At 45.4% G+C, this 25,357-nt stretch overlaps 1 protein-coding gene across 1 annotated transcript; it reads right to left on the reverse strand.

Annotated features, from left to right (window-relative positions):
* Positions 1-759: 759 nt before the first annotated feature.
* Positions 760-15,938, reverse strand: LOC309345763 (digestive cysteine proteinase 2-like). Its single transcript, XM_081869126.1, has 11 exons — positions 15,843-15,938; positions 14,021-14,092; positions 12,364-12,456; positions 10,224-10,396; positions 8,474-8,714; positions 7,532-7,733; positions 7,215-7,408; positions 6,170-6,261; positions 4,642-4,803; positions 2,919-3,108; positions 760-1,512 (listed from the first exon to the last, which is right to left on the reverse strand). Exons 1-11 carry the CDS (start codon positions 15,883-15,885, stop codon positions 1,325-1,327), a joined length of 1,650 nt encoding a protein of 549 aa, XP_081725252.1. The 5' UTR covers positions 15,886-15,938; the 3' UTR covers positions 760-1,324.
* Positions 15,939-25,357: the final 9,419 nt, after the last annotated feature.

A 25,357-nucleotide genomic window follows, 5' to 3' on the forward strand; every position in this document is an offset into this window, starting at 1 on the left:
CCATTGCGCAAGCAGGCGGAACGAGGCAGAGAATACCAAAGTCCTCCCAGTTGCGTAATCAATCAGTGTTCCTGGGTCTGCCTATCACAATGGAAAAACTAAGTGTAAGTTGGCAAGTTTGCACCACTTGAGGACCCTCCAAGGAAACCCTTATAGCTTTAAAAACACTTACTTGTGAAATACTCTCTTATCAGCAAAATTCCCACAGGAAATGTCTGTTTTCTGCTTTCTCTCTGCCAAAGTCATGCTTTTTTGATAAACCAAACGGGTATTTCAGAATTTCTTCTAGGGAATTTCCCAAGAACTGCATCTGGAGCTGCTATATGGGCTGTCTCAAAAGGCTATTTTTCATTTCAAAATGCCATGTATAAATTAAGTTAGATAGATCTTAAGAAGAAACACATATACTTAAAAAACCAAGTTTTTGAAGTGAAGTATCACAACCATCAGGAAGGCAGCTGGGGTGTGTGGGAAAGAGATGAATTCTTGACCTCTCTGGTTCTAGCCAATCAGTACTATGCAGAGCTGGCCTTTGTTATAGGCAGACAGGAGCAGCTTCTCCCGAGTGTAGTCCTGCAGAGAAATGTGTATGTTTGAACAACAATAGGAAACATCTGTGATGTTTCAATTTCACTAAACAAGTTGTGTATTTTTATATGCACTCTGTTAATATCTTAGGAGGCATCAGGAGAGTAAATAATTCCAGCCCAGCCATGAATGCTTGTCTGCTGCGCATAATTTATTCACATGCCGAGTTATATATGGTCAAATATACCCCCCCCCCAATATCCTTGCTGCTCAGTGATTGGGGGAAAAGGAAGTATATCAAAAGACAGTTACAGCAATATGGTTTGGTGTAGTATTGAACAGTGTGGGTTACACTAATCAGTAAACATGGAGACATATGTTTTAAAAAATACAGGAACCAGACTGAAGTCTTAAATTATGGCTGCATACACATTTGAAGCTCAGTTCTTTCCACCTCCCTGGCTCAAGAACCCTTGGAGTTGTAGTTTATTAAGACTGAAGGGAACTATAGCTCTGTGAGGGGAAATCACAGTTCCCAGGATTTAGTAGAGGTGGAATGTGCTTTAAATGCATTTTAAATGTATGGTATGTACGCAGCCAGAGATGCTGAACTGTGTCGGTGAACAAATGTCTTCCAGTTCAGGACTTTGATCAGACTTGGAGGAGTGTGTTGTGGCATGATCACCACCCAAACCCAGGTTCCCAATTTCTAGATTAGATGGTTCAGAAGAGGTTACTTCAGATAAGGGCTGTTGTACGTTGACTGGCGTGATCCTTCTTGCCAGTGCTTCCCCCCTTAGGCCAGGACTGGGTAGGTGGGAGCTGTTGCCACCCCACAGTTGTTGTCCTTCATCGACATGAGGATGTAGCCATCATTGCCCCAATATGTGGACCAAGAGTTCTTGATGAGCCAGTAGCTCTCCCCTTCGAGGTCCCCATATCCCACAGCTAGGACCGCGTGGTCTAACTCCATTCTCTTGTTTCCTAGAAGAAAAGAGGGACCAGGAATCAATTCACCACCTAGTGCCACAGCTCGCCAAGCTTTCCTTGTGTACACTAAGACCAGGGGTGGTGGAGAAATCAGAGTAAGTATGCATTTAAAACCAAATCTATCAAATTTGCTCTTTCTGAAACATTATGTGATTTGAAATGCAGATATCCTTCAAAATTTGCACTTATTGGAATTCTGAAATGCAGTTCTCCAACCAACCAGTGTTTTTTTTTAAAATGCATATATTAGGGAAGGTTGCTTCCAGAAATGTGTGCATTAGTTAAAACTGTTTTTATTAGGATAAATGTGCACAAAAATGCCAACTGAGCCAGGGGAAAATGTTGAGTATAATAAGAATAATATTAATAACAATGAATTTTCATAAGGATTAAAAGAATAAAATCTCATATTGCTGCAACTCATATTGGTCAACTAAATTTAAGATTGGGAAAAAATGCAAAACTGAGAGAACCAAGATTGACAGATACTTCCCTCCCTCTTCCAGGGCCTTTAGTGTGGTAAAATCTGCCCTCTGGAATGCACTTCTAGTGAACATCAGGCAAGCAATTATCTACAGTATTGGCATTTAAGCACCTGCTTAAAACTCATCTGTTCACCCAGACTTTCCCTGATGGGTGATCCAGCTATGTCAATGCACTAAGCTGATCTAATGATTGATTTGTGATGCATTTTGTACTTGTTTTTAAGGAGATCATTTTATTGTTGGTTTTATGCTGATAGACCTCCAGAGCTGACCTGAAGTCTCCATGTTTGCCTGCCCCACTCCAGGTGCTGGGGAGAGGGCTTGACTCTTTAGGTGGGCAAGAGTGCCTTTAAAAAATATTTTTTTATTAAGAAGACGACTATGCGTGCAGTTTGTAAGCTTCAGCCTGGCAGAAGTCAGCTGCAAATGACTGCATGGACTCTCTAGGAGTCTGCCATCCACAGCTCCCTCCTCCCCTGTTCCAATTAACCTCCATCTCCAGGGCTTAGTGGTAAGAAGGAGTGCAGAGGAAGAATCACCAGGGCCCGCCCTGTGACATCACCAAGTCTCATCCCCATGACATCCCCAGGAGCCACTCCTGATCTCCTTGGGTTCGGAAGTCTCAGGGTCTGGGATGCTCCCAACTTGACAGCTCTAAGTACCATAGCAGATATGACCCCATGGCTCTGCAGATGTTGTTGGACCACAACCCTCTACATCCCAACCACTGACCATGCTGGCGGGAGCTGGAGTCCAATGACACCTGGAGGGCCACAGGCTCCCCATCTGTGCCTTAAATGGTGACTGGTGGTGCAAGAGAATTTCCATTGTGACACCTGCCTATAAAGTTGACACATCCATAAAATTCCCATCCCACCATAGAGGCTTTGAACTAAGGAGTGACATTAGACTCACCGCAGTTTGGCTCATAGTAGATGCCACTGGAGTAGAAGGCAAAGGACTTGTGGGAGGCGTCAATGTTCACGGCCACAGGGCCATGCTTGTAAAGAGCAGCCTTCAGGGCAGTGGTGTTTTCAGAGGCCACATGGACATAGCCAGAGAGAGTTGCAATCAGCTCGGATTGGTTGTAGTGACAGTAGCCATTCTGGCAAAGGAAAAGCAGACACCCCCCCCAGTTTCATTGCAAGAAAGCTATTCCAGCCTCAGATACAAGCCTGCGACTCTGTGCGCACTCCCTGCTTTTGGGCTGCAATTTGTGCAACGTACATATTGAGCTGTTTGTGCAGAACGCCACCACAAAAGGGCAGGAAAGCCACAGGTTGCAGCATTCAGCTTCCTGAGAACCTTATCTTCCATGTTCTAGCCCTTATGAACACAAAAACATGCTTGGAAGTATATGGGGCATTGGAATCTAAGAGCCAAACTTGGTGCACATCTGCATTCATCATTTATATCTTGCAGGGAGCTATTGTTCTCCTGCCCTGTTTTGTGGGCTTCCTACAAGAGTCTGGTTGGAAACTCTAGGAAAGAGGATGCTGGACTAGATATGCTTTTGGTCTGATTCCACAGGGTTCCTCTTGTATTCTTAACATGCAAGTAGCAGCTGATTGGTAGGGGAGGCGACTGGCCTGGATTGCAACAAATGCAGAGCAGGGAATTTAACCCTTTCCTCTCCTGCTGTGGTCCTGGTAAAAAATTGTCCTACCCTCTGAAGCTGCATTGTTGCATTGCATACTTCAATAAAGCCTTGGTAAGCTGATTTGAGTAACTTAAAGAATGCTGATTCCTAGTAACTCCTTGCGGGATGTGAAACACAGAGCAGTCAAATACAACATTCCTAGAGTGGAAATAAAAGGGGATGTCTGGACCAGCCAGTCGGAACTTCCTGTTTCCTCCTGGGCTGGGACAGACTTCCTCTACATGTGAGCAGAGGTGGGCGTTGCAGGTAACAAAACAGCACAGGGGTGGCAGCCACATCTCTCTCTGACTCCATTCGTCGAAGAAGCAACATCCTATCAGTCTGAGATGCTCTCTTGGCTTCTAGCCAAGAGAGGACAAAGGAACTATCTCCTTATGGGATAGATTCCAGGTGTATATATTTTGTAACCTAAGTTTTTGTAACCTAAGTCTGGGATCCATCTGTGAACAGACACACACTTTTATACAAGACTGTTGTGTCTAATCTTTTTAGGAGGGAATAAAGGGGAATTTACCAAGAAACGCTATACAAGCCTGGAAGAGACATATCTGCTGCACAAGTTTAAAAAGGGGGACGTTACTCTGCTAAATTATAGAACTTGTTAACACAAGTTGGGAAGAATATAATTAAACAATATATCCTCTCCTGCCTCCCTGAACATTCCCATACTCCTGAGGGCAATTTTTCACCCTACGCACTGGCAAGCCTACCCAGCCGAGAACCACAACCAGCCCTGCCTCTCTGATGAGTATACCTGGATGATTCACATATTTGTCTTATTGTCCCCTCTTCAAATTAGGTGCTTTTGCCCTGCTGGAATTTGTCATCAAACTGATGCCTTCTGCTTGCCTAGATGGAGGATGCATAGAAACCTCTGACCTTTGCATGGCTATGTTAAGGTAAGGCACGTGGCTCCTGGAAGTTTGCCCAAGAGGAATGCCACCCTCTGGTTGCTCCAGGTGGACATTCTTTACTCACCTGACCCTGGTACGGCCCATAGGACTCTGTGCTGGCAATCCCGCCATGCTTCATAATCCACTCGTAGGCATGCCGTTCCTCACCCCCATCACAGGCATGGTTTCCAAAGCCCCAGGAACAATCGATTAAGACTTGCTGTGACAGTGGAGTGAGCACTCCAGTCTGTACGGAAAAGATGGGATATTTATTTAGTTAGGACTCATCCAGAATTCCCCTTGTCCCACCACTTTCCCCCGGGGAAACCAGATCTTTACCACTCACTGAAACAGAGCAAGCATCCACCAGGTTTCCCCACAGATTGATGTTTGCCCCTAAAGAGCAGATATTCCCCGGGAAACCGGTGGGGCAAACAGAAAACTGCTTGGACCCTAGGCATGGGACCAGTGGAAGTTTGGGGGAGTCCTCCATTAAGGCATTTTTCTTTTACTCTACTTTTTTGCCAAAATGGTTTCCAGAGCAGCTTACAAGTCAATAATATGACAGATCATGCCCTCGGGACTGAAATCTAAAAGAGATGACATGCAAAGAAAAAGGGAATGGTGTGGAAGGGAGGAAAACCAAACACGCGTAGGTGCCAGCTTTTAAAGTTACAATGGCCAACTGTGGAATGCCCAAGGCAGCGGGTCTCTCGGCTGAGGAATAGCTCTTCTTCTGGTCTCCCACTCTGTTCTGCAGCCTGATGGCATGAAAAGCCAGGGACCAAAAAGTCTAAGGTCTCATTCTGCACTATACATGTAAAGCGGTATCATACAACTTTAAGCAGTCACAACTTCCCCCAAGGAACTTTGGCTTGTTAAGGGAGTTGTTAGGAGCACCTACTGCCCTCACGGAGCTACAGTTCCCAGAGTAGTTTAAAAATCAACCACTCTTCCAAGAGAGCTCTGGGAATTGCCGCTCTGTGAGAGGAATAGGAATGTTCTAACAACCCTCAGCACCCTTAAACTATACTTCCCAGGATGAAGAGGTATGGTCCCAGAACAGGTTCACAATTTCAGTGACATCTATACTAAGTGGAGATTCGGAGGGTGGCAACACGAGAACGGGCCTTCTCTACAGTGGCTCCCCATCTGTGGAATGCTCTCCCCAGGGAAGTTTGCCTGGCACCTTCATTATACACCTTTAGGCACCAGGCAAAAAATGTTCCTTTTTAACCAGGCCTTTGGTTGATCTGATTTACATCCTATGCCGTTTTAAAATGTGTGTGTGTGGGGGGAGGCTATTGGGTTGTTGTTTTTATTTTATTATGTATTTTGTGGTTTTATATCTTGATTTTCTTCTGTGAACTGCCCTGAGACCCCCGGATATAGGGCAGTATATAAATTCAATCAATCAATTAATCAATCAATCAGATAATAATGTGTTTAACTCTAGTTTATCCCTCACAGGGCTACAATTCCTAGAACCCTTAGCCAACTAGAGTTCTAGGATTCTTTGGGGGAAGCAAGGCCATGTTCTTTAAGTAGATGCTGTGCAGGGCTCTGAGGAATCAAGGAAGCCTCAAGACACAGTCAAGCGCCCAGGTTCTCACCTTGAGAAAGAGGGCGCCTTCCAGTGTTCCTGTCGTAGCAAAACTCCAACAGGAACCACACACGGCCTGGTCTTTGACTGGGGTCACAGCACCTTCATTGGTAGGCAGAGAGAAATGGGGACAAAAATTACAGAGAAACAGATCTCAACCACACTGTCGCATTAAATGTTTTTTTTTTTTTTTTAAAGCCCAAGTCACTGCTGCATGAAGTTGGCATGGTGCAAATCCACACACAGGAGCACAGGATTGGCTCCACTGGCATATTTCCACCCATGCCAAACTTCCCACCACCTTGCCCCTCACTTGCTACTTCCCATTATTTAATATAGGGGGAAGGGGGAGAGAAAAAAGTAGGGTTAATTGAAATATATTTCAGTTTTATGCTGTTTTGAAGTCGTTTGTTTAGGTTAGTTAAATTATTATTTAATTTAATTTCAAAAGCTTTTGATATATTGTAGAGTCCTATCTTCCCCTCCCTTTTCTTTTTCACTTTAGTGAAATCCTTTTGAAATATACACTTGCGTTCTATTTAATCTTGTATACATTTTGGCTTGTATACAATGCAGCACTCATTAGTGCTTCGTGTCCCCCCCCCCCCCGATCGGCTCTAAAGGATTGGGGGACCCCCAAATGACAGATTTAGGGAGGCAGTGTGGGAATAAATGGGACAAATAGAGAGGATAAAATTGCACTCAGGGCTTATCCATAATAACCTTTCCCCTGCTCTTTCCAGGCACATCCGCAATTTAAAGCTCCCTGTCTGAGTGCCCTTTATTTTCCTCCACAGCCTTCCCTGTGAAAACTCACCCTTTAAAGCTCAATCAGAGCAAACGTCAATCCACGGAAAACCTAAATTGATGTTTGCTCTGATTCAGCTTTAAAGAGTGGGTTTTCACAGGGAATGTTACTTACTTAGTGTTGCATTGGATAATTCTTTGCAATTAAATTTTGCAGATGTCCTATTTCAGTTTGGATTCCCCCCCCCGAACTGTTACTATAAGTATTCTTTCCAAATTTAAATTCAAAACGAGGGCTTTATGTTCACCATAAAGCCGCCAATCCAGACTCTCTGGCAGGGTGAGGTTGTCATAGCCTTGGGCAGGGAAGGGCCAGCCCTGGTTGGGTTCACCGGTCTTTAGCCTCCCCCTCATCACTGCCATCTCCTCTGGTGTATGATCGGCCAAGTGGTTCACAGCCAGTTTGTAGGAAAGGTTGGCCCTGTTCTTGGAGTGGACGTATCTGGAAAACAATAATGAAAAGCACATATATATGCCTGGCATATCTGATTTCCCTCTTTCCCATTTTCCAGCTGCAAATTATCAGTTTCCAACTGCACAATTTTTTCTTCCACATTTTGTGTACCTCATGTTGTGGATGAAGTTGTGCTTCCTGTGCTCCATCTCCTCCTCACTCTTGTAGGTCTTTCTGAATTTCCCCTTGTAGTGATGGAATAGGTGCTCGTGGTCTCGGCCTACTTCCCCGGCTCCCCCAACAAATTCTTGCATGGGATTGGCCAAGATCCTATGCTCCGGTCCTACACCTGGCCAATGTGTGCATTTTATACCTATGAGACAGAAAGCATGACCAAAAGTCAAAATAAGATACAGTTTATTCCCCTTCAGTTCTTATTTGCTTGCTTTGGGCTGCAGTCCAGACTGGTATTTTATTGTGGCTGTAGTCTGCAAGATTTTCTTTACACAACAACAGCACAATACCAGCAGATTTATTCTGATTTAGTTTGCCCTGTGATGTTTCTTTAATGCTACCACATCACTGCTGTCTTGAAGTTGTTAACAGTACTTGGTACTTGGGGCTGAAACTAATATTGCTGTTTTTCCTGACAGAATCTCAGTGCCTTTAATAGAATCCAGAGCAGGCAGAGATTCAACAGGCATAGCTTCTCCATGGTTAGCTGGCAAGTTGAGATGACACCCGAGATGTGCATTTAAAGGACCCACCCTGTGATTGTAATTCGTTTTGACATATTTAATCGGAATTTTAAATTGTTGTATGCCACCCTGGAACCTGCTGAAGGGCAGGGAATAAATATAACAAATATATATATATAGGCATTAGACAAAATGGTGCTCTCAGGACGTCATTGGACTCCAACTCCCATCAGGCCCAGCCAGCATGGCCAGTGGTCAGGGATGATAGGAGTTGGAGTCCCCAGTATCTGAAAGGCACAACATTGGTTATCCCTGCGCTAGACACTACCACAGCTGCAACATGCACCCTTGTAGTTGAGGAGAAGGAGAAACAGGAGGCTCTCTATGCAAGAGGACAGCTCTGCACTGAACATACCACCAGGGAGATCAAAGACGTCAGAGGGGAATCTGCGGGAAAAGCTGGTGTAGTCTATCTCATACTTGTCATAGTGGGAGCCCAGGAGAGTGTTGAAGCCCCTCATCTCATAGTGCACTGGGACAGGCTCAGGGGAAGCATCTGCAACCCAGAACCTGTAGATGTTCTTCTTCTTGCCCCAGTATGACGTACTCTCCAGGACTGCGCAGGGCTGTCCGTTGTAGTCTTCCTGCAGAACAGTCTGGAGTTTGGAGTGCGAGAGAGCAGGAAAGAGTAAGATTCTCAGTGAGAGGCTGGGAAGGGCAGGTTTGAAAATACCACTGATGTGCAGCAAACAAGAGCTTTTGAAACAGGCATGGAGAACCCTTGGCCCTCCAGATGTTGCTGAACTGTAACTTCCATCAGCAATGTCAGCCCAGGACGTTTTGGCACTTCAGGCAAAACAGAAATTGTGCCCCCTTGTCACCATCAACACTTCCTCTGCGCCCAGCCTCCTCCTCCTCCCCCTCCACTACAGCCAGGCACAGAGGCCATGGTAGTGGCAAAGGAGGTAGCAGGACACATAGGAGGAGGAGGAGGAGGAGGAGGAGGAGGAGAAAGCAAATGGAAGCAGATGAGGCCAGATCTGCCACCTAACCTGACTACCTCACCTCACCTCATGGGTAGGCTGGTCCTGCTCACCAGCCCCAGCAAGCATGGTCAGTCACCTAGGACCGTGGAAGTTGTAGTTCAGTAGCATTTCCTAGTTTTTCACCACAATTCTCTCTCTGCCCCCCCCCCCTCACACACAGCACTCTTAATTAGAGCTTCCTGGGAAAAAGGATAAGATGTTAAACCAATTGGGGAATTGTAGAACTGTGAGGGGAATAGGAATCTCCCAACAACTCTCAGCACCCTAAACCAATGTTTCCAGGATTTTGGAGGGGGCTGTTCAAAGTTATATGATACTGTTTAAATGTATGGTGCAGAGGGAGCCAGAAAGTGAGAAAGCAGAGGTGACCTGCCCACTTTTGCTATGGCCCAACAATCCACCAGCATGCAGCTCCCAAGAGATTGCCCCTGAAGAAATGAAGACTTAACAGGAAAAACAAATGCCCACCCCTACTCTGAGGGTGTAAGGGTATGGGAAGCTGGCATAAAATACCTCAGCTTAGGTTAAGACAGAGTAAAGCACGCCAGCAACCAGACTCTGTTCAGGAGCAAGGCTACTGCTGGCTAAAGCTCTTCATCTCTAAAAGAAATTAGGTTTCTTGGTTAGTTACAGTGCATAAAGCTTCCAACCCCAACTCTGAAATCCAGCTTTCGAAATCCTCAAAATGCACTTCACGGCATATTGGCTGCATTTGGGCACAACATCAAACCATGGTATAGTGTTACGGTATGTCTAAAACCATACCAGTTCTCAAAGTGTAGTTTATGAGGGGTTTCCAAATCAGGATATCAAACCTCAGGTTTGCAAGCCAAGCCAACTTTGGGGCTGACCGTTGTTTACCATTATGTCTGAATTCACAGTCCACTGGCAAACCATTTTGCTCTGCAAAGAGTTGTTGCACCGTGGAGACAGGGGTGAACAGACAAAACTGAGTGCATGGGACAGAAAAGCAGATCAGGAACTCTAAAGCATAGTTCACTTGCCGTGTCTCTGGAAACTCAAACCATGGCATGAGCTTATAACTATGGTTAACATAATGCACAGTTTGGTGTGATGTCTGAACTGAGATGATTGGAAGCAGGAGCTTGAGGGACTCACCTGGAATTCAGATAGGTTAGGAAAGACACTTTGAGGCCTAATGGGATTCTCCAATGTTCCATTGATCTGGAAGCACTCCTTAATGTTGGCCTCGGTTTCCGTGGTTTCTGGAGTTACCTTGAAGCTGGCCCCAAAAGGTTTTACAAAGCTAAACTGGTAAGTGATCACCTGGCCTGGAGAAGCAAGGAAAGAAGCATTCATTACACCAATATCTGCCTCAGAAACTACATCTAATTCTTATTTCATTAGATCAGGGGTCAGCAAACTTTTTCAGCAGGCGGCTGGTCCAATGTCCCTCAGACCTTGGGGCGGACGGGGCGGACTATATTTTGAAAAAAATATGAACGAATTCCTATGCCCCACAAATAACCCAGAGATGCATTTTAAATAAAAGGATACATTCTATTCATGTAAAAACACGCCGATTCCCAGACTGTCCGTGGGCCGGATTTAGAAGGAGATTGGGCTGGATCTGGCCCCCGGGCCTTAGTTTGCCTACCCATGCATTAGATCAAAGAACTGTGGCCCTCCAGATGTTGTTGGACTACAGCTTCCACCATCCCTGTCCATTGACCACTCTGGCTGGGGCTAATGGGAGCTCAAGTCCAACAGCAAATTGAAGCCCACAGGCTCCCCAACCCCATTAGAATTTCCAGCCCACCATGTTGGGAAACAGTATTCCTTTACAACAAATGCTGCATAAATCTGAGGTCTGCTCTTCAACCTCAGCTGGGTGGATTATTTATTTCAGAGATGACAGGAATCAGGTCTGGGGGAAAGCCTGCAGCTTTATTCTTGATCCAGAAATAAAAAGGATGCAGTGGGCCGCTCTTATTCCAGAGAAGGAACCAATGGCAACTGTTATAGATAAACATTTTGACGCGCACACAAAACCACAGTCTTTAAACCTCTATCCTGGTCTACAGATGCAGCAGAGCGAGGTAGCAAAAAGGACGATGCCATTCCAGGCTGCATGTGTGTGTGTGTCGGGGGGGGGGGGAATCTTCCCATATCCATTCCACAAAATAAAACCCCATACAAGTTGAAAATTTGCACACAGGGTGTGGGCTGGGCCTAGATTTCTTTTCCTCCCAAATGACCCAAGCCTTTGTTTTTATTTTACTTGCAGGGATTTGATTATCTTTTTATGTGGGGCAAATGTACCATACACCAGCCCTGGGCTCCTGTGGGAGAAAAAGTAGGGTATAATTGCCATATAAATAAATATGACAAACAAACAAACATCTGAGGTGATATTGTCCTGCTGCCTGCCCTGTGCCCCATATGCTGGATAACTTGTAGCCACCATTTTAAACTTCCCAGAATGCTCCAGGGCATTGTGAGAAATTTAAACAAGGGGCCCAAGCTGCTCTGGACTGGCTGTGGTGCTGTTGCCACCTGCCACCAACCCAAGTAACCTCTCGTACAAATGTATGAAAGAGCATGTTGCTCTTGGCCCACCTGAAAACTGGATCCAACCCTGACCTCCAGCGACATAGAACAGGTCTCATTGACCACCTCTTTGGCTTCGAAGGAAGGGATAGCCTCTTCACAGCATTATCTTCCCCTTGGGACAGTCTCTGGAGTGGCTTAAGGAGCACATTCCAGGTCTCTGCTATTATTATTCCTATCTTGTGTTTATATAACTCAGGGGTGGAGAACCAGCAGCCCTCCAGTTGTCGTTGGGACTCTATTGGTATCTTTGAGAGAAGGAATGCACTTTGACTATTTTTTAAAGGTATAATGTGTACATAGACTTAAGTGCTTCTTTGGATACAAGCCATCATTTCCATCGCATTAAAGCAGGCAATGGGAAATACAACCGCCCGAGACGCTGGAGAGCTGCTGCCAGTCAGAGTAAGCAGGCCTATTGTGGGGGTCCTGTGGTCCTCCAGATGTTATTGGACTCCAACCCCCATCAGCCCCAGCTTGGATGGGAAGGATGATCAGAGTTGTGGTCCAGCGACATCTGGAGGGCTCATCCGCCATCCCTGGAGTAAACACTATGAGGCTTAATAGAGAAATAATGTGACCTGGTGTAAGGCATCTAAAACTGTTCCCAATCCAGATGGATATGTTCATGGGAGAAATGAAACAGATGTTTTCACTGGGCTTCCAGTGAATACCAGATGTCTCTTACCGTCATAATACTGGATACGGCTTTTCCCTTCCGTCTCATTGAACCAGGCTTCGAAGGGCTCTTCTATTTCAGCATAAGGCAGTTTCAGGATCCCTGAATGAAGCCAAATGGCAACAGCTGCTTAGCCAGAGTAAAGAAGGGATGATGATGATGTGTGGTCAGAGGGTGGAGAGGGAGCAGACTGGGAGGAGGAGGAGGTGGTCTGAAGCTGAAGAGGTAACAGTGTTTAGTGAGCAGGAAGAGTCTGTGGCAGAGAGCAGTTCAGAATTGGAGGCTGGAGAGGAGTGCGGGCAGGCTGCTGAAGAAGCCAGGGAATCTCCCCCTCTTGCTATGACCAGCTCCCCTCCTCCCTGGTCTCCCAGAACATGGAAAGGAATGAAGAGGGCAGAGCAAAGAGAGACAAGATGAAGAAGCCTCAAATTGCTGGGGAAGGACCCTGGGGAAGAGCCTTAAGGAGCAGTGGGAAGGCAGGGACCCTTAGTCCTTGCAACTGCCTCATTGGGGGCAAGACCTACTGGGAAGAGTTGCTGTGATCACTAGGCCTGCCCTTTGAATAAAGAGTTAACTTCACAGACACTGGGTGTTTCATTGCTAACCTGCCCTTGACTCTGGCTCCTGACACCAAGGGTAGGGAACCAGTGACTCTCCAGAGATGGTTGGATATTACATGAGCAATAGTCAGGGGTGATGGGAGTTGTAGTGTAGTAACATCTGGAGGGCCAGAGGTTCCCCAGCCTTGCAAATGGAAGGAAACGCCCTCTGCACACAGAGCCACCTCCATAATGAGGCATCTCTGAGATATGGGCACTGTACTTATCACAAATAATCTAGCTCCAAGCGTGCTGCATTTACATAAGATTGAGAAAAATGAGTGCAATACAAAGAGATAAACATTATTCCAGTGGACATCTGTCAGTTGGCAAATCATACCTAGAAAGAACAGAAGGCTGATAAAAAGTTAAAGTAATGAATTAACGCACAAAGGCAGTGACTGATAGATGGCTGCTTATTTTTTCGAAAGGTAATTTCACAGATGCCCAAGAGAGCCTTTTTTGTTTCAACTTGCTTTGAGATTTATTTGTTTCTGTGTTTGCACTAAGCCTGCAAATTCTCCAGGTGTGCCTCTATGCTGCCAGATGGTCCTATTCTGAGGACACCGCTCTCCACATTTGGGGCTGCAAGCTTCAATTAATTAATGCGATCCGTCAGCATAAGCTTTAATCAGAAACCAGCTCTGTGCTTCCTGTCGCCACAAACCATTTTTAATACAGAAATTAAGGAGCGGATCATCTTCTGCCCTGCTTCTAGTGAGCATACCTCTTAAATGGGAAGATGCAGTTCTTTAAAACAGGGATGGGGAACCTGTGGCCCTCCAGATGTTGCTGGACTCCAGCTCCCTTCAGCTCCAAGCCAGCATGGCCAAGGGTCAAGGGTGATGGGAGTTAAGAGTCCAACAATATCTGGAATGCTGTTGGCTTCCCATCTCTGCTTTAGAAATTGGGAGGGGAGAGGTGTAGAAGAGACCAATAAATTATCCCTTTCCATTATCACCTGAAGTGTTGCATACTCTGCCCCCCAACACAGTCTCTCATCTCTGCCTAGTCTCTACAAATGATTTCCCCCTGAAGCATCCAAGGGCAGTGAAGATGTTCATTACCTGTTATATGATAGGCACCCCCAAACCTGGGAAGCACCTGCAGACGTTTGTGTGGAGGTGTGCAGTCAACCACTGAAATGCAAAACAAAGACGACAAAAGGATTAGGTCAGATTTGGTTAATGTAGAGAATGGCACTTGCCCACAAAGGAAATTGTGTTCAGTGCGTCTTAAGAATATAAGAGGCGGCTGGCTGGATCAGACCAAAGCCCCAACCAGGAGCAGTATCCTGTTTTCAGTGTGGCCAACCAGCAGAGGCACCAGTTTCTCAGGAGGACTGAGGGACCCCAACTTGACATCCTGACATTGTGCATGTGACTTGCGAGGAGTCAGAGTGCTGCCCTCTGAACATTGAGGGGATCCAGCCTCCTCAAAAAACAAAACAAAACACAAAACGTTGCTTCGGCCTCTAAGCCAACCAAATGCTTATGGGAAGCCCACAAGCAGCAAATGAGTGCAGGATCAGTATCAGACTCATGTTCCCCAGAAACTGGTATTCAGAGACATTTCACCTCAGACATTGGAGGTAGTCCACAGCCATCATGGCTAGCAGCTGCTAATAGCCTTAGGCTCCATGCATTTGTCTCATCACCTTTTAAAGCCATCCCATTTCTTGGCCATCACCGCACCTTAAGATAGCTAATTCCATAGTTCAATTTTGATTTGTGTTCCTTTTTGGCTGTCCTGAATCTCCCCCTATTAAATGAATTTGGATATGCCAAAGTTATTAAAAAATAAATTTAAGGAACTGCAGAAAGAGGCGAAGGAAGTCAAATTTTGAAATGTTACATTGATTGTAAAACTAATGAAATGTATAAATTTGAAAAATATAAATAAGAAACTTAGAAGACAAAAAAAAAAAAAAAGAATACCCCACCATTCAATTTCCTTGGATGACTCTGGAATTTAGAATTTAGTATAACGAGAGACAGAGATACCTCTCAATTTATTTGTTTATATAACGGCTATATCCCACCTTTCCTCCAACAAATTCAAAGTGGTATATGTAGTTCAGCCCCTTCCCATTTTATCCTCCCAGCAACACAGTGAGTTGAGCAGGGATCTGAATCTTGCTCTGAAAGGCCCTAGTCCCAAACTACTGCTACTACCTCTTGCTGTTTGCTTTTGCCACACCATGCATAATTTTATACGTCCATCACCAACTCTCCTCTCTCCACCCCAAACATTAAGCCCTTTCCTCCATGAGAAGTTGCTCCATACCCTCTCCAAGGTTTTTGCTAATAATCATTATGCAGTGAATTCAATGTAAAGGAACACTTAACTTTAAAGAAACCACCTGGGTATAATTAACACAGGAGAGATCCTTTGTCTACAACAGTATTTTAAAACATACAAAAGTTAAAATACTAAAGCCGATTAAAATAACCTTAACTTCCTAAGCATCTGGGCAGACTGTCTAAACAAGAATATTTTTAGCAGATGCTGAAAAAGAGTACGGAGAAGGTGCCTGCTTGATCTCAACAGGCAGGGAGTTCCAAAGTGCAGCTGCTGCCTAATAAAATGTATTTATTGGGGAAAATTAGCACTAGAACACTGATAAATTTTCATGAATGAGGATTTCAATAAACGAACACCCAACAAACATGGCAGAAATGTGGAATATTGAATATAAGATTTAAAAAATGAGAGAAAAGAGAGAGCACTCAAATTGGCACATCTTTCCATCTCCTCCAACTAGATTCATCAATGTTATTATTAATCTTATATCTGCTAGGTTCTTATGCAGAGTCCTCTAGCCCTAATATCCCAGAAGGGTAGAATAAAATAAAGTAGCTGCCTAGAAAACAAGACAGTCAAACTTACCAAGAAAAGCAGCCCATACTAGGAAGATCAGCAGCATCCCCATTGCTGCTCAGCCACACATGCTCTTTCTCAGAGCCACTTTAACAAGGAGCTGCCTTATTAAACAGCGGCCAATTAGCCAATAGTTGAAGCCTGGCCCTCCCAAAGGGTGAGGTGAGAAACCCTGGAGAACTTCTGAATGGCACTGCAGAAAGCACCAGTTCCTATTGGCTATTTATACAGCTCCCAATAAGGAAATGGCGAATCAGGCTGCTAGGCTGTGGCTTGTTTGATGTGATGGTGGATGGTGGCCAAAGCAATTTATCTGGAGGCCGGAGCTAGGATGACATGCGGTAGTATATGAGTCCAAAGCCCTTGAACTTCTTTCAACAGCATGGAGAAGGAGAGGTGGTCTCCATAGCTCAGTCTGGTAGGGGGGCACCAGCAGTCTATACCAGGCAGATGAATTCGGTATGGAAAGCATCACTCCATTTAGGCCCTGTGGCGCTGTGGGTTAAACCACAGAGCCTAGGACTTGCCAGTCAGAAGGTCGGTGGTTCGAAACCCCTCGACGGGGTGAGCTCCCGTTGCTCGGTCCCTGCTCCTCCCAACCTAGCAGTTTGAAAGCACATCAAAGTGCAAGTAGATAAATAGGTACCACTCCGGCGGGAAGGTAAATGGTGTTTCTGTGCGCTGCTCTGGTTCGCCAGAAGTGGCTTAGTCATGCTGGCCACATGACCCGGAAGCTGTACACCGGCTCCCTCGGCCAATAAAGCGAGATGAGCGCTGCAACCCCGGAGTCGGCCACGACTGGACCTAATGTTCAGGGGTCCCTTTACCTTTATCTATCTTAAGTTTTGGTCACAGGCCGTAATCAGAAATACTCTGACTCATAAGATTGCAACATTAAAACGGGCCCAAATGTGAAAGCTTTGGTATAGAGCCTCCATGTTAACTTGGCATCAAGAGTAAATAAGCTTTTTTGGTACAGGGGCGACTCAAAACTGGATCCCAAGATACATGTGCCTATTTTTTATTATTGTATGCCATAGTCCGGCTCATTCGTTGACTCTCCTGGGTAAGACAGCTGCTTCCCAGAGTAGCTTGAGGGCTGTGATGTGCACTCACAGGTCTGTCACACAAAGAGCATCACCAGTCAGGCCGCCTGGAAATAAATCTGAGCTGCGTCATGCAGAAGCCCCATTCATTTCAATGGTGGATTGTGATCCCCTATCGTAGGGAACTGGAGGGGGGGGGGCTCTTTTTCAGACCAAGGTCTGCACTCCTGTCTGAGTTCTGAGGGCTGCATATCTGTTTGGTAGGGCCAGAAGGAAAAGGAGGTAAAGGAACAGCCGTATATCTAAGCTTTGTACAATAGGCTAATTTCTACACCCACATGCTTCTGTCTGGACTCAGCTACACAGCTGCAAATAAAATGCTTTAAGTGTGATGTAAAGTGCATTATACAAATGTGACACTAGATGGCGATGGTGAGCTATGGGAGATTCAACATACTTTTCAGAACATTTTTAAAAAAAGCATTTTCACGTTTTTATATGTGTGTAGATTCCACCTCTGTCCTCCATCCGGGCAACTGAGAGGCATGATACACCATGGATACATCATGGTTAGAGCGTTGGACTAGGACCTGGGAGACCAGGATTCAGCTCCCCACTCAGCCATGAAGCTCCCTGGATGACCTTGGGCCAGTCACTGCCTCTCAGCCTAGCCCACATCACGGGGTGGTTTTGGGGAATAAATGAGGAGGGCAAGTATGGACACCGCCTTGAACTCATTGGAGAAAAGGTGGGATATAAATGCAATCAATCAATTTCTGCCAGGCAAAATCATTCATGGAAGGTGTGAAGTAGGGCTGGTGATGGGTGTGGCCTAGAGAAAGGGGGTGTGGCCTAGGGAGAGTCTCAAGGACCAGATAGAGAGAACTGGAGGGCTGCATTTGGCTCCCAGGCTTGAGGTTCCTCACCCCTGGCTTGTGGCATAGACCATAAGAGGCTGAATCAGGATGTTCCATTCTCACCTTCCACTCTTCTCAACTGATGCTCAACATTTGATAGCTGCAGAACATGGTGGACTATGTTCATTATAAAAAAATCTAGTGTGCAGCTGCATGAAAACGCCAACTTCTATCCTAGGGGTCATCAGGAAATGGACAGAAATTAAAAAGGTGAGTCCATGATTCCTGATGACTGTAAGTCATCCAGTCATTGGTTGGGCCACATTTGGGATGCAATGTGAAGATCTGGTCACCCTATCTCAAAAAGGACAATAGACAGTTAGGAAAGTGCTGGAAAGAAAAGCAACTGGAATGCTCAAGAGTTGAGGGCTTTTTAACCTAGAAAAAAGAAGAAGATGACCTGTGTGTGTACATTAGGGTTGTGTCCAGATTTTCACTTTTTGAAATATGGCAATCTAAAATAGAGGTTTCTAAAATGATATGGGGAGAGAGAAATTATTCTGCTCCCATAGCAGAACAGAACATAGCAGAACATAACAGCCAACGGGCAGTAGATTCAGGGCAGAGAGAAGTAAGAACTTCACACAGCACATTGCTAACTTGTGGAACTCGTTGCCACAAGATGTAGTGATGGCCTTTTTCTTAGATGGCCTTAAACAGGAATTGGACAAATGAATACCTGCTCATGGGCTTACCAGGAGCCTCTGTCTCCCTGTTGTAAGCCAAAAATGGCTTATCTTACATCCCCACTATCATAAAGTCAGGGTTGGGGGAACTATGTGACTCTCTAGATATTGTTGGACTCTAGTTCCTATCAGGCCCAGCCCTTGGCCATGCTAGCGGAGGCTGATGGGAGTTGGGGTCCAACAGTATCTGGAGGCCCATAGCTTCCCAACCCCAGATAGAACCTTCACCTGATCCAGCAGGGATCTTCTGCATTCTTAAGTAGCAACACAAGAAAATATAATATATTGAGCTTTCATTCCTATGTCGACGCGTCTCATTCATCTTGCTCAAAATCCAGCTGGTTTCTTACCCAAGGTCAGAAAGCAATCTGTCCTCCTCCCTTCCTTGTGTCGGCATGTTCTTTTGGAAGTCATAACACAAACAGCAAAGCCAGTCCTTTGAACCAGATTCTGTATTAGCGCGTAATGTTTTGTTATGCACTCAGGACAGTTTGCCTTGTTTGGTCAAGAGTTACTTGATGTTTTCTTTTTTTAAAAAAAACAAGCCATTTTGAATACTTTAAAAATATATATCATAATTTCAAAATTAAAACAGATTATATTTTACCCAGCTCATAAATATAAAAAAATGAAATAAGCAAATCCTGTATCATGATTAGCCTTATTATTAAAAATCAAAAAAAATAAAACCGTAACATATTAAAACACAATGGTGGATTTGGGATGAAAAGTTTGGGAAGAATAAACACCTCAAGCGTCTCAAGCCAGAGTAAAGAGATGCATTTTCAGCATTCACCAGCAGCTGTATGATGAAGGAGCCTGATGTGCCTCAGTGGGGAAAAAGTTCCACAACTTAGGGGCCTCTACCAGGAAGACCCTCTCCCAAGCCACCAACCCTACAACCTCTGAGGGCATAGGAACTACCAAGAGGGCCCCCTCTGCTGGTCTCCACATCCAAGAGGGTGTGTAGAGATGAAGGTGGTCTTTAAGTTCTCTTGTTTATCTTGTTAAATGGTTTTGACACATTTTGTGTATGTAGAGCAACTCACAAATGTAATAGTGAATTAGAACAAATAAAACAAATTACTAGAGCTCTAAGCTTTCTTTCCTGGCACCATGCCACAAGTGATAGTTAGTCAGTCTCTGGAAGGGACAAATACTGCTGCAAACTTTGCATTTTACCTTTATTTTGCTCAGATGCATCAAGCGCAGCTGTCATCGGAAAAGAAGAGAACGTTCAGAAGTGTCCGTGAAGGTCAAATAATGGAATGAAGTCACACTGGGCCAAAAGCGAAGCTTACGTCACCCTAAAACTGTAGGCACCGACAAGGCCTTATCTCATAGCCATAATAACATCATTCCAGCATTGCATTGTCTGGGGGATGAGCTGTACGTGGGCTGGAGAACAGATATTATCTGCAAGCTATGTAAACATTTTCCAGTTCCTCTCATTCTCAGATATGCCCCATATGGAGTGGAGGGATAAAGATTTTCTTGAATTCCGGTTTCCCTTGCTGAATTTGCTTTGCAGCACATTGTCACCCATTTCTGAAGGAACTTCGGGGGTAGCACAGCAAGGATCTTGCTGCCACCCGCATGGGCAGGCCTTAGGTCTGACAGCACCCCCAGTTGCTGCAGCCATGGCTTCGCCACAGAGGCTACCACAGGGTGGAGGAGGCACAGATGGGGTACACAGGCCCCAGCCGCCACCCCTCCTGCCATCCTCAGCCACTGGTTTGCCTGTGCTAGCCCTTAGCATTGTCTCTACCCAGAGCTGGACAATGGGTTTGCCTGCTGCTACCACGGCTCCTGACACCGCTTGTTGCTGGGGGGGCTGCATAGGAGGCAGAAGGCAAAGGAGGGGTGTGACTTTTCCCTGTGTTTTACACACACACACACACACACACACACACACACACACACACCCTTAATAGACTATGATTCTTCTGGGTGCCATTTTCTGTTCATCTCCAGTGGCAAAATGTCTTGGTCAGGCTGGCTCTGGGGAGGAGACAAAGCAGGTTTTGAACAGGAAAACTCTCCCTGTGTGCCCCTTGGGTGTAGGATGGGTGCTCGAAAAAGGTGGTAAAATTGCTATTCGTAACCCCCCCCCCCAGTGTAAAAAGCAGAGCAGCACAGCACTGGTTTGATTGAACAGTGCTTGTAAACTAAGTTAATCCTCTCACTCAGAGCTACCCAGTGAATAAGCTTCATGTATTTACAGTGGTACCTTGGTTTAAGAACAGCTTAGTTTATGAACAACTTGGATAAAGAATGCTGCAAACCTGGAAGTGGGTGTTTTGGTTTGTGAACTTTGCCTTGGATGCAGAACATGTTTCGCTTCCTGTTGAGTGTGTTCCATTTGTAAATTGAGTCCCCCGCTGCTATGGGAAAGTGTGCCTTGGTTTAAGAACGCTTTGGTTTAAGAACGGACTTCCGGAATGGATTAAGTTCGCAAACCAAGGTACCACTGTACTGCAATTATATTCCATGTCCAACCCTCTCCCCTAGGGGATCCCACAGGTTTCAATCTTGTCTCTCATGCTTTTAAACTTTTATTTGAAACTGCAGGGAGATGTCATTCAGGGACCTGAAGTGAGCTTTGAATCAGCATTATGGAGGAGAGGGCTATCAGAGGCTACCAGCCATGATGGTTATTCCAATTCCAGTTCCTGGGAACCACAGCAGGGGAGAGTGTGTTTGTGCTCCAATCCTGCTTGCGTGTTTCCCCACAGACATCTGGTTGGCCAATGTGAGAACAAGATGCTGGTCTGGATAAGGCATGGGACTGATCCAGCAGGCTCTTCTTATGTTCTTAGCATGGGCGTTGCCAGGATTTTTGTAAGAGGGGGTAAGACTTTTGTTAGGGGGAAGAACTGACGTGATTGGTCAGTTAGTTAAGTATTTCTATTGTTTTACTTGGGTGGGGGAGAGACGCTGCCCCCTGATCCCCCTTGGCAATAATAATAATAATAATAATTATAATTATAATAATAAATTTTATTTATATCCCGCCCTCCCCGGCCAAAGCCGGGCTCAGAGTGGCTAACATCGTACAAGTAAGACAATGCATAAAAACAAGCAATCAATAAATTAAGATATGTCCCACAATTAATTCAAACAAATTAAAATTCAAACTGGACAGGTGGCAATCTTCAGGTTAAAATTGAAGGCGGTTTCCAACTGCTTCCACTTGTTGCCCATGGTTCTTATGTATGTGTTTGTATTAGTGTGTGAGTGGAAGTGTGTGTGGATGTGCTGGGTGGTACATGCAAGGGAGTGTGGGCCTCTGGCTGGAAAACATTGCCTGCTCCTGTTCTGTTGCTACCCATAAGCAAGAATGCCTGGCTATGCTCCCTTCCTCTGTATTTGACCACACCCGGTGAGGGAACAGAGCTGTGCCATGACCCCGGCTGACACCAAGGAGATGGAGATTAAGGTCATCCTTCATTCTATCAAGCCACTTGCTCTGTAGTACTCTGCTTTGGGCTTTTTTTCTGAGAGTAGGTTTTCTACAGCCTTACAAGGGAAGGGGAGCTATTATGAACATAGCTCTCGAGGGACAGTGCACTCAAACTGGGCTGCCCTTGTCTTGTGGCTGAAGGACTAACAAACACCACAGGCCTTAAAGAAGCAGTGATAGGGGGACCGTTCTGTAGTGCAGCAGTGGGGAAACTCATAGGGCCAGTCTTCCCTACGCCTTGCAGGCCAAATTTGACAGGTGGGCTGCCCACTCGGTATTTGGAGTTCTGTCAGAGAAGGGGAAAAAATTCAATTCAGTTTGCATTTCAAGCCATGCATAGTGAATTGTGAATTGTAGTCTTTTTTTTGAAAGACTACAAGAGCTGAAACCCACCCGCCCCTTTGGAATTCACACTGCAGTGGGAATTCATGTACTGCAGTTTTGAGAGAAATGCATATGCTAGGGTAAAGGGTGCATAAAAACGCATGTAAGAGTGAAAAATTACATACAAATATGCTTTGCAAAAAGAAACTTAGGACTTATCCACACCTCTGTTTCCCCCTCCACTTCTTCCCACTCTTTAGCGCTAAACTGGAACAAACAGCAATCTGGTTTTCCGTGGATTGCCATTTGTTCCGATTTAGTGCTAAAGAGCAGGTTTTCCGGGGGAAAGCAGTGGGGCAAAGGCAAAACTGTTTGGACCCATGCTTTCAAGGCACAGGACAAGCAGAAGTGTGGATGAGCCCTTCCTTTGAAAACAAAACAGAATGGATCTGGCAGAGACCTAGTCATCCAGATGGGGAAATGGTGCTTTCCTCACTTTGTGCTATACATTCCAGCTTTCTACTCTGGAGCTGGTATAGTTCTCGTTCAAATCCCATGCACAGCAAATGCATCTGGCAATACCGATTCCCCCACTGCCCTACATGTCTTTTGCCAGCAGAGAAGTTCAATGCGACAAACTACACACATTTTCCATTCCTTCTGCTGGGCTACAGAGGTGCTATACACAGATTTGATCACTAGGTGGCAACAGCATACCATTCTAGTCTTCAAAATAATTGTTTTCCCACCCAGAGGGTGTGTGGTTTGCCTCTGAATTTCAGTGAAATCCAGTGCTCCTTGACCTTTCCTGACAAATGTAGACTGTTTAATATATGCACCTCTGAAGCCTGTCTGAAGGCTGTTCTGATGTCCAAAAAGTTGTTTTCTAAGCTTTTGTGAATAACCATTCTCTTGGCTGCTATTTCTTCAGCTACACAACTGGACAGCTTCAAGAGCTCTTGGTCAGGGATCCGCCCAATGTGGCCAATGGGAAGGCATGTTGCCAGAGATTCATTCTGCAAGGCAGACCATACGCTTTTAGGAATGCTGCAGTTATTTTTTAAAATTATAATTGAGTCATGTGACCCCAAAATTTGAAACAATGTGGACTAAAGTCAACTTCTGAGGCCTGTCCAGGATTAGGAGCCCTGAAGCTTAAGCTTCATTAGTTTCATAGCCGACCCACCCCTGCCCTGATCCTCTGGGATGAGGAAAGGCTGCAATCTTGCACAGTCTCCATGTTGGGCAGCTTTGCCATTGTCTGCTGTGTGCCAGGAGCCCCAATCCACCCCTTGCTCTGTGTCTCTGGGTTCCTGCCTGCCTGGCAACATTAAAAAAGTGCTGAGCGCAGAAGCGATTTCACAGCCAGCTTTTGCCAAGGCTTTAGGCAATCTCTCTTCCTCCCTCGTCTCAGGTGCAAGTTCCCATGAAGACTCAGAAGGACAAGATTGTTCCTTCCATGCAGGCACAGCTAGAGTACTGCATTTCAAGGTGCCTGGCCTTGAGGTAGCTAAAGGATGACATGAGGCCTGTACTGGCTGGCAGAGATGCCCCAGGGAATTTCTGTTGCTTGCATAACACGCAAGAGGGCAAAATGGGGAATCTATTCTGGCTGAGCTCTCTCTCTTTTGGCCCCACCGTGGCATAGAACCAGGTGGGCAATCTGTGCTCCAGGATCCCGTGGAACCCTAGATCTAATTTCATGTGGGTGGCAGGGAGAGGGGGAAAAAAAGTTAAGGTCACTCATCGCCATAACACGCCCCCCCTCCAGAGAGACAGGAATGGGCAATAGGGGTGTGTGGAGTGGCATGTGCAAGATTATTACAGATTGAATGCAACCCTTCCAGGGGTGGGGAGGAGGAGGTTGCTTACCCCTGCCATGGAGCATTGCCAGGTCCCAGGAATGCCAGGGAATGGAATGCATCAACCAGCCCATGTGAAGTAATAACGATAGTGCCTCTGAACATGTCCAGAGAGCATCAACGACTATCCATGGCCTATTCCTCTCTCGATTCACATGGGAAGAGGGGTAGGGCTTTCAAGGAGCACTTTAAAATGCAGCTAATCTGTTTTTTGTTGTTCTGGAGTAAGGCTGAATCAGAGCAAATGTCAAAACTGACGTTTTGCTCTGATTCAGCAGTAAAGATCCGGGGTTTAGCTATATGTACCTTTCCTCCATGCTTTCCAGGCACACCCTACAGTTAAAAGCTCTATGCCGGAGCACTCTTTTCATTTTTGACCAGAGAAGTGTTGGGTGTTTCAGATGCTTTCCTTATACTGTAGTTGCTTAGCAACTGCTGGCTGTGTTCCCACAACCACCACACTAGGTGAGCCCAGAATTCACCAGTTTGCCTGGTTAGGGTGAAAAGAGAAGTGCATATCAAAAAGACGACAACAAAGGGGGCACAGACTTACATAATTTTTTTCAAATGCTGGTTTATATGAAATCTTATTAAATTTGTAATAGAAATAACATTTTATCAGAGTAACGCAGTGACCAGATGCCCTGTGTGCCTCCTCAGCAGCATTCAAAAATTGCATTTTGCACCTGGCTATCGGCCACTTGTGACCAAGTGAAGATGCCCGGCTGCCAGGATGGCACCTGATGTCTCCACCATCTGGAGGCGCATGCCTGGGGATCCCTGGATCTTGACTGTTTTGAAACACTAGCAACGCACCATGTAGAATTCTCCCCATTATATTTTATCTTCACAATCAGAATGAATTTCAGGAACCAAGAAGTTATATTGAAAAATACATTTGGCCCCAAAATGGCAACTAGCCATTCCACTTTAGCAGCTGTAACCCTGGTTTAAGGAGCCATTTGGCACCTAGCTTATATATCTGAGTTTCTAACACTGTTTGCTGTCAGCAGATATCTGCACTGCATTTGAAGTTGTTTTTATATATGAGATTGCTTATAATTGTTTGTTTGATCTGTGAAATCGCTTCGAGGTATTTTGCGTAAAGTGCAATCAACCAAATAAATAAAAACAGCTGATGGGGAATTTCCAAAAAATGCTCTTGTTCTCCCTTCTTAATGGTCCTTTATCTTTAAAACGGTGTCGAATACAGGGCCTTTCCTTTA

Source organism: Podarcis erhardii, assembly GCF_964252035.2.
Source record: "Podarcis erhardii genome assembly, chromosome: 7".
NCBI lineage: Eukaryota > Metazoa > Chordata > Lepidosauria > Squamata > Lacertidae > Podarcis > Podarcis erhardii.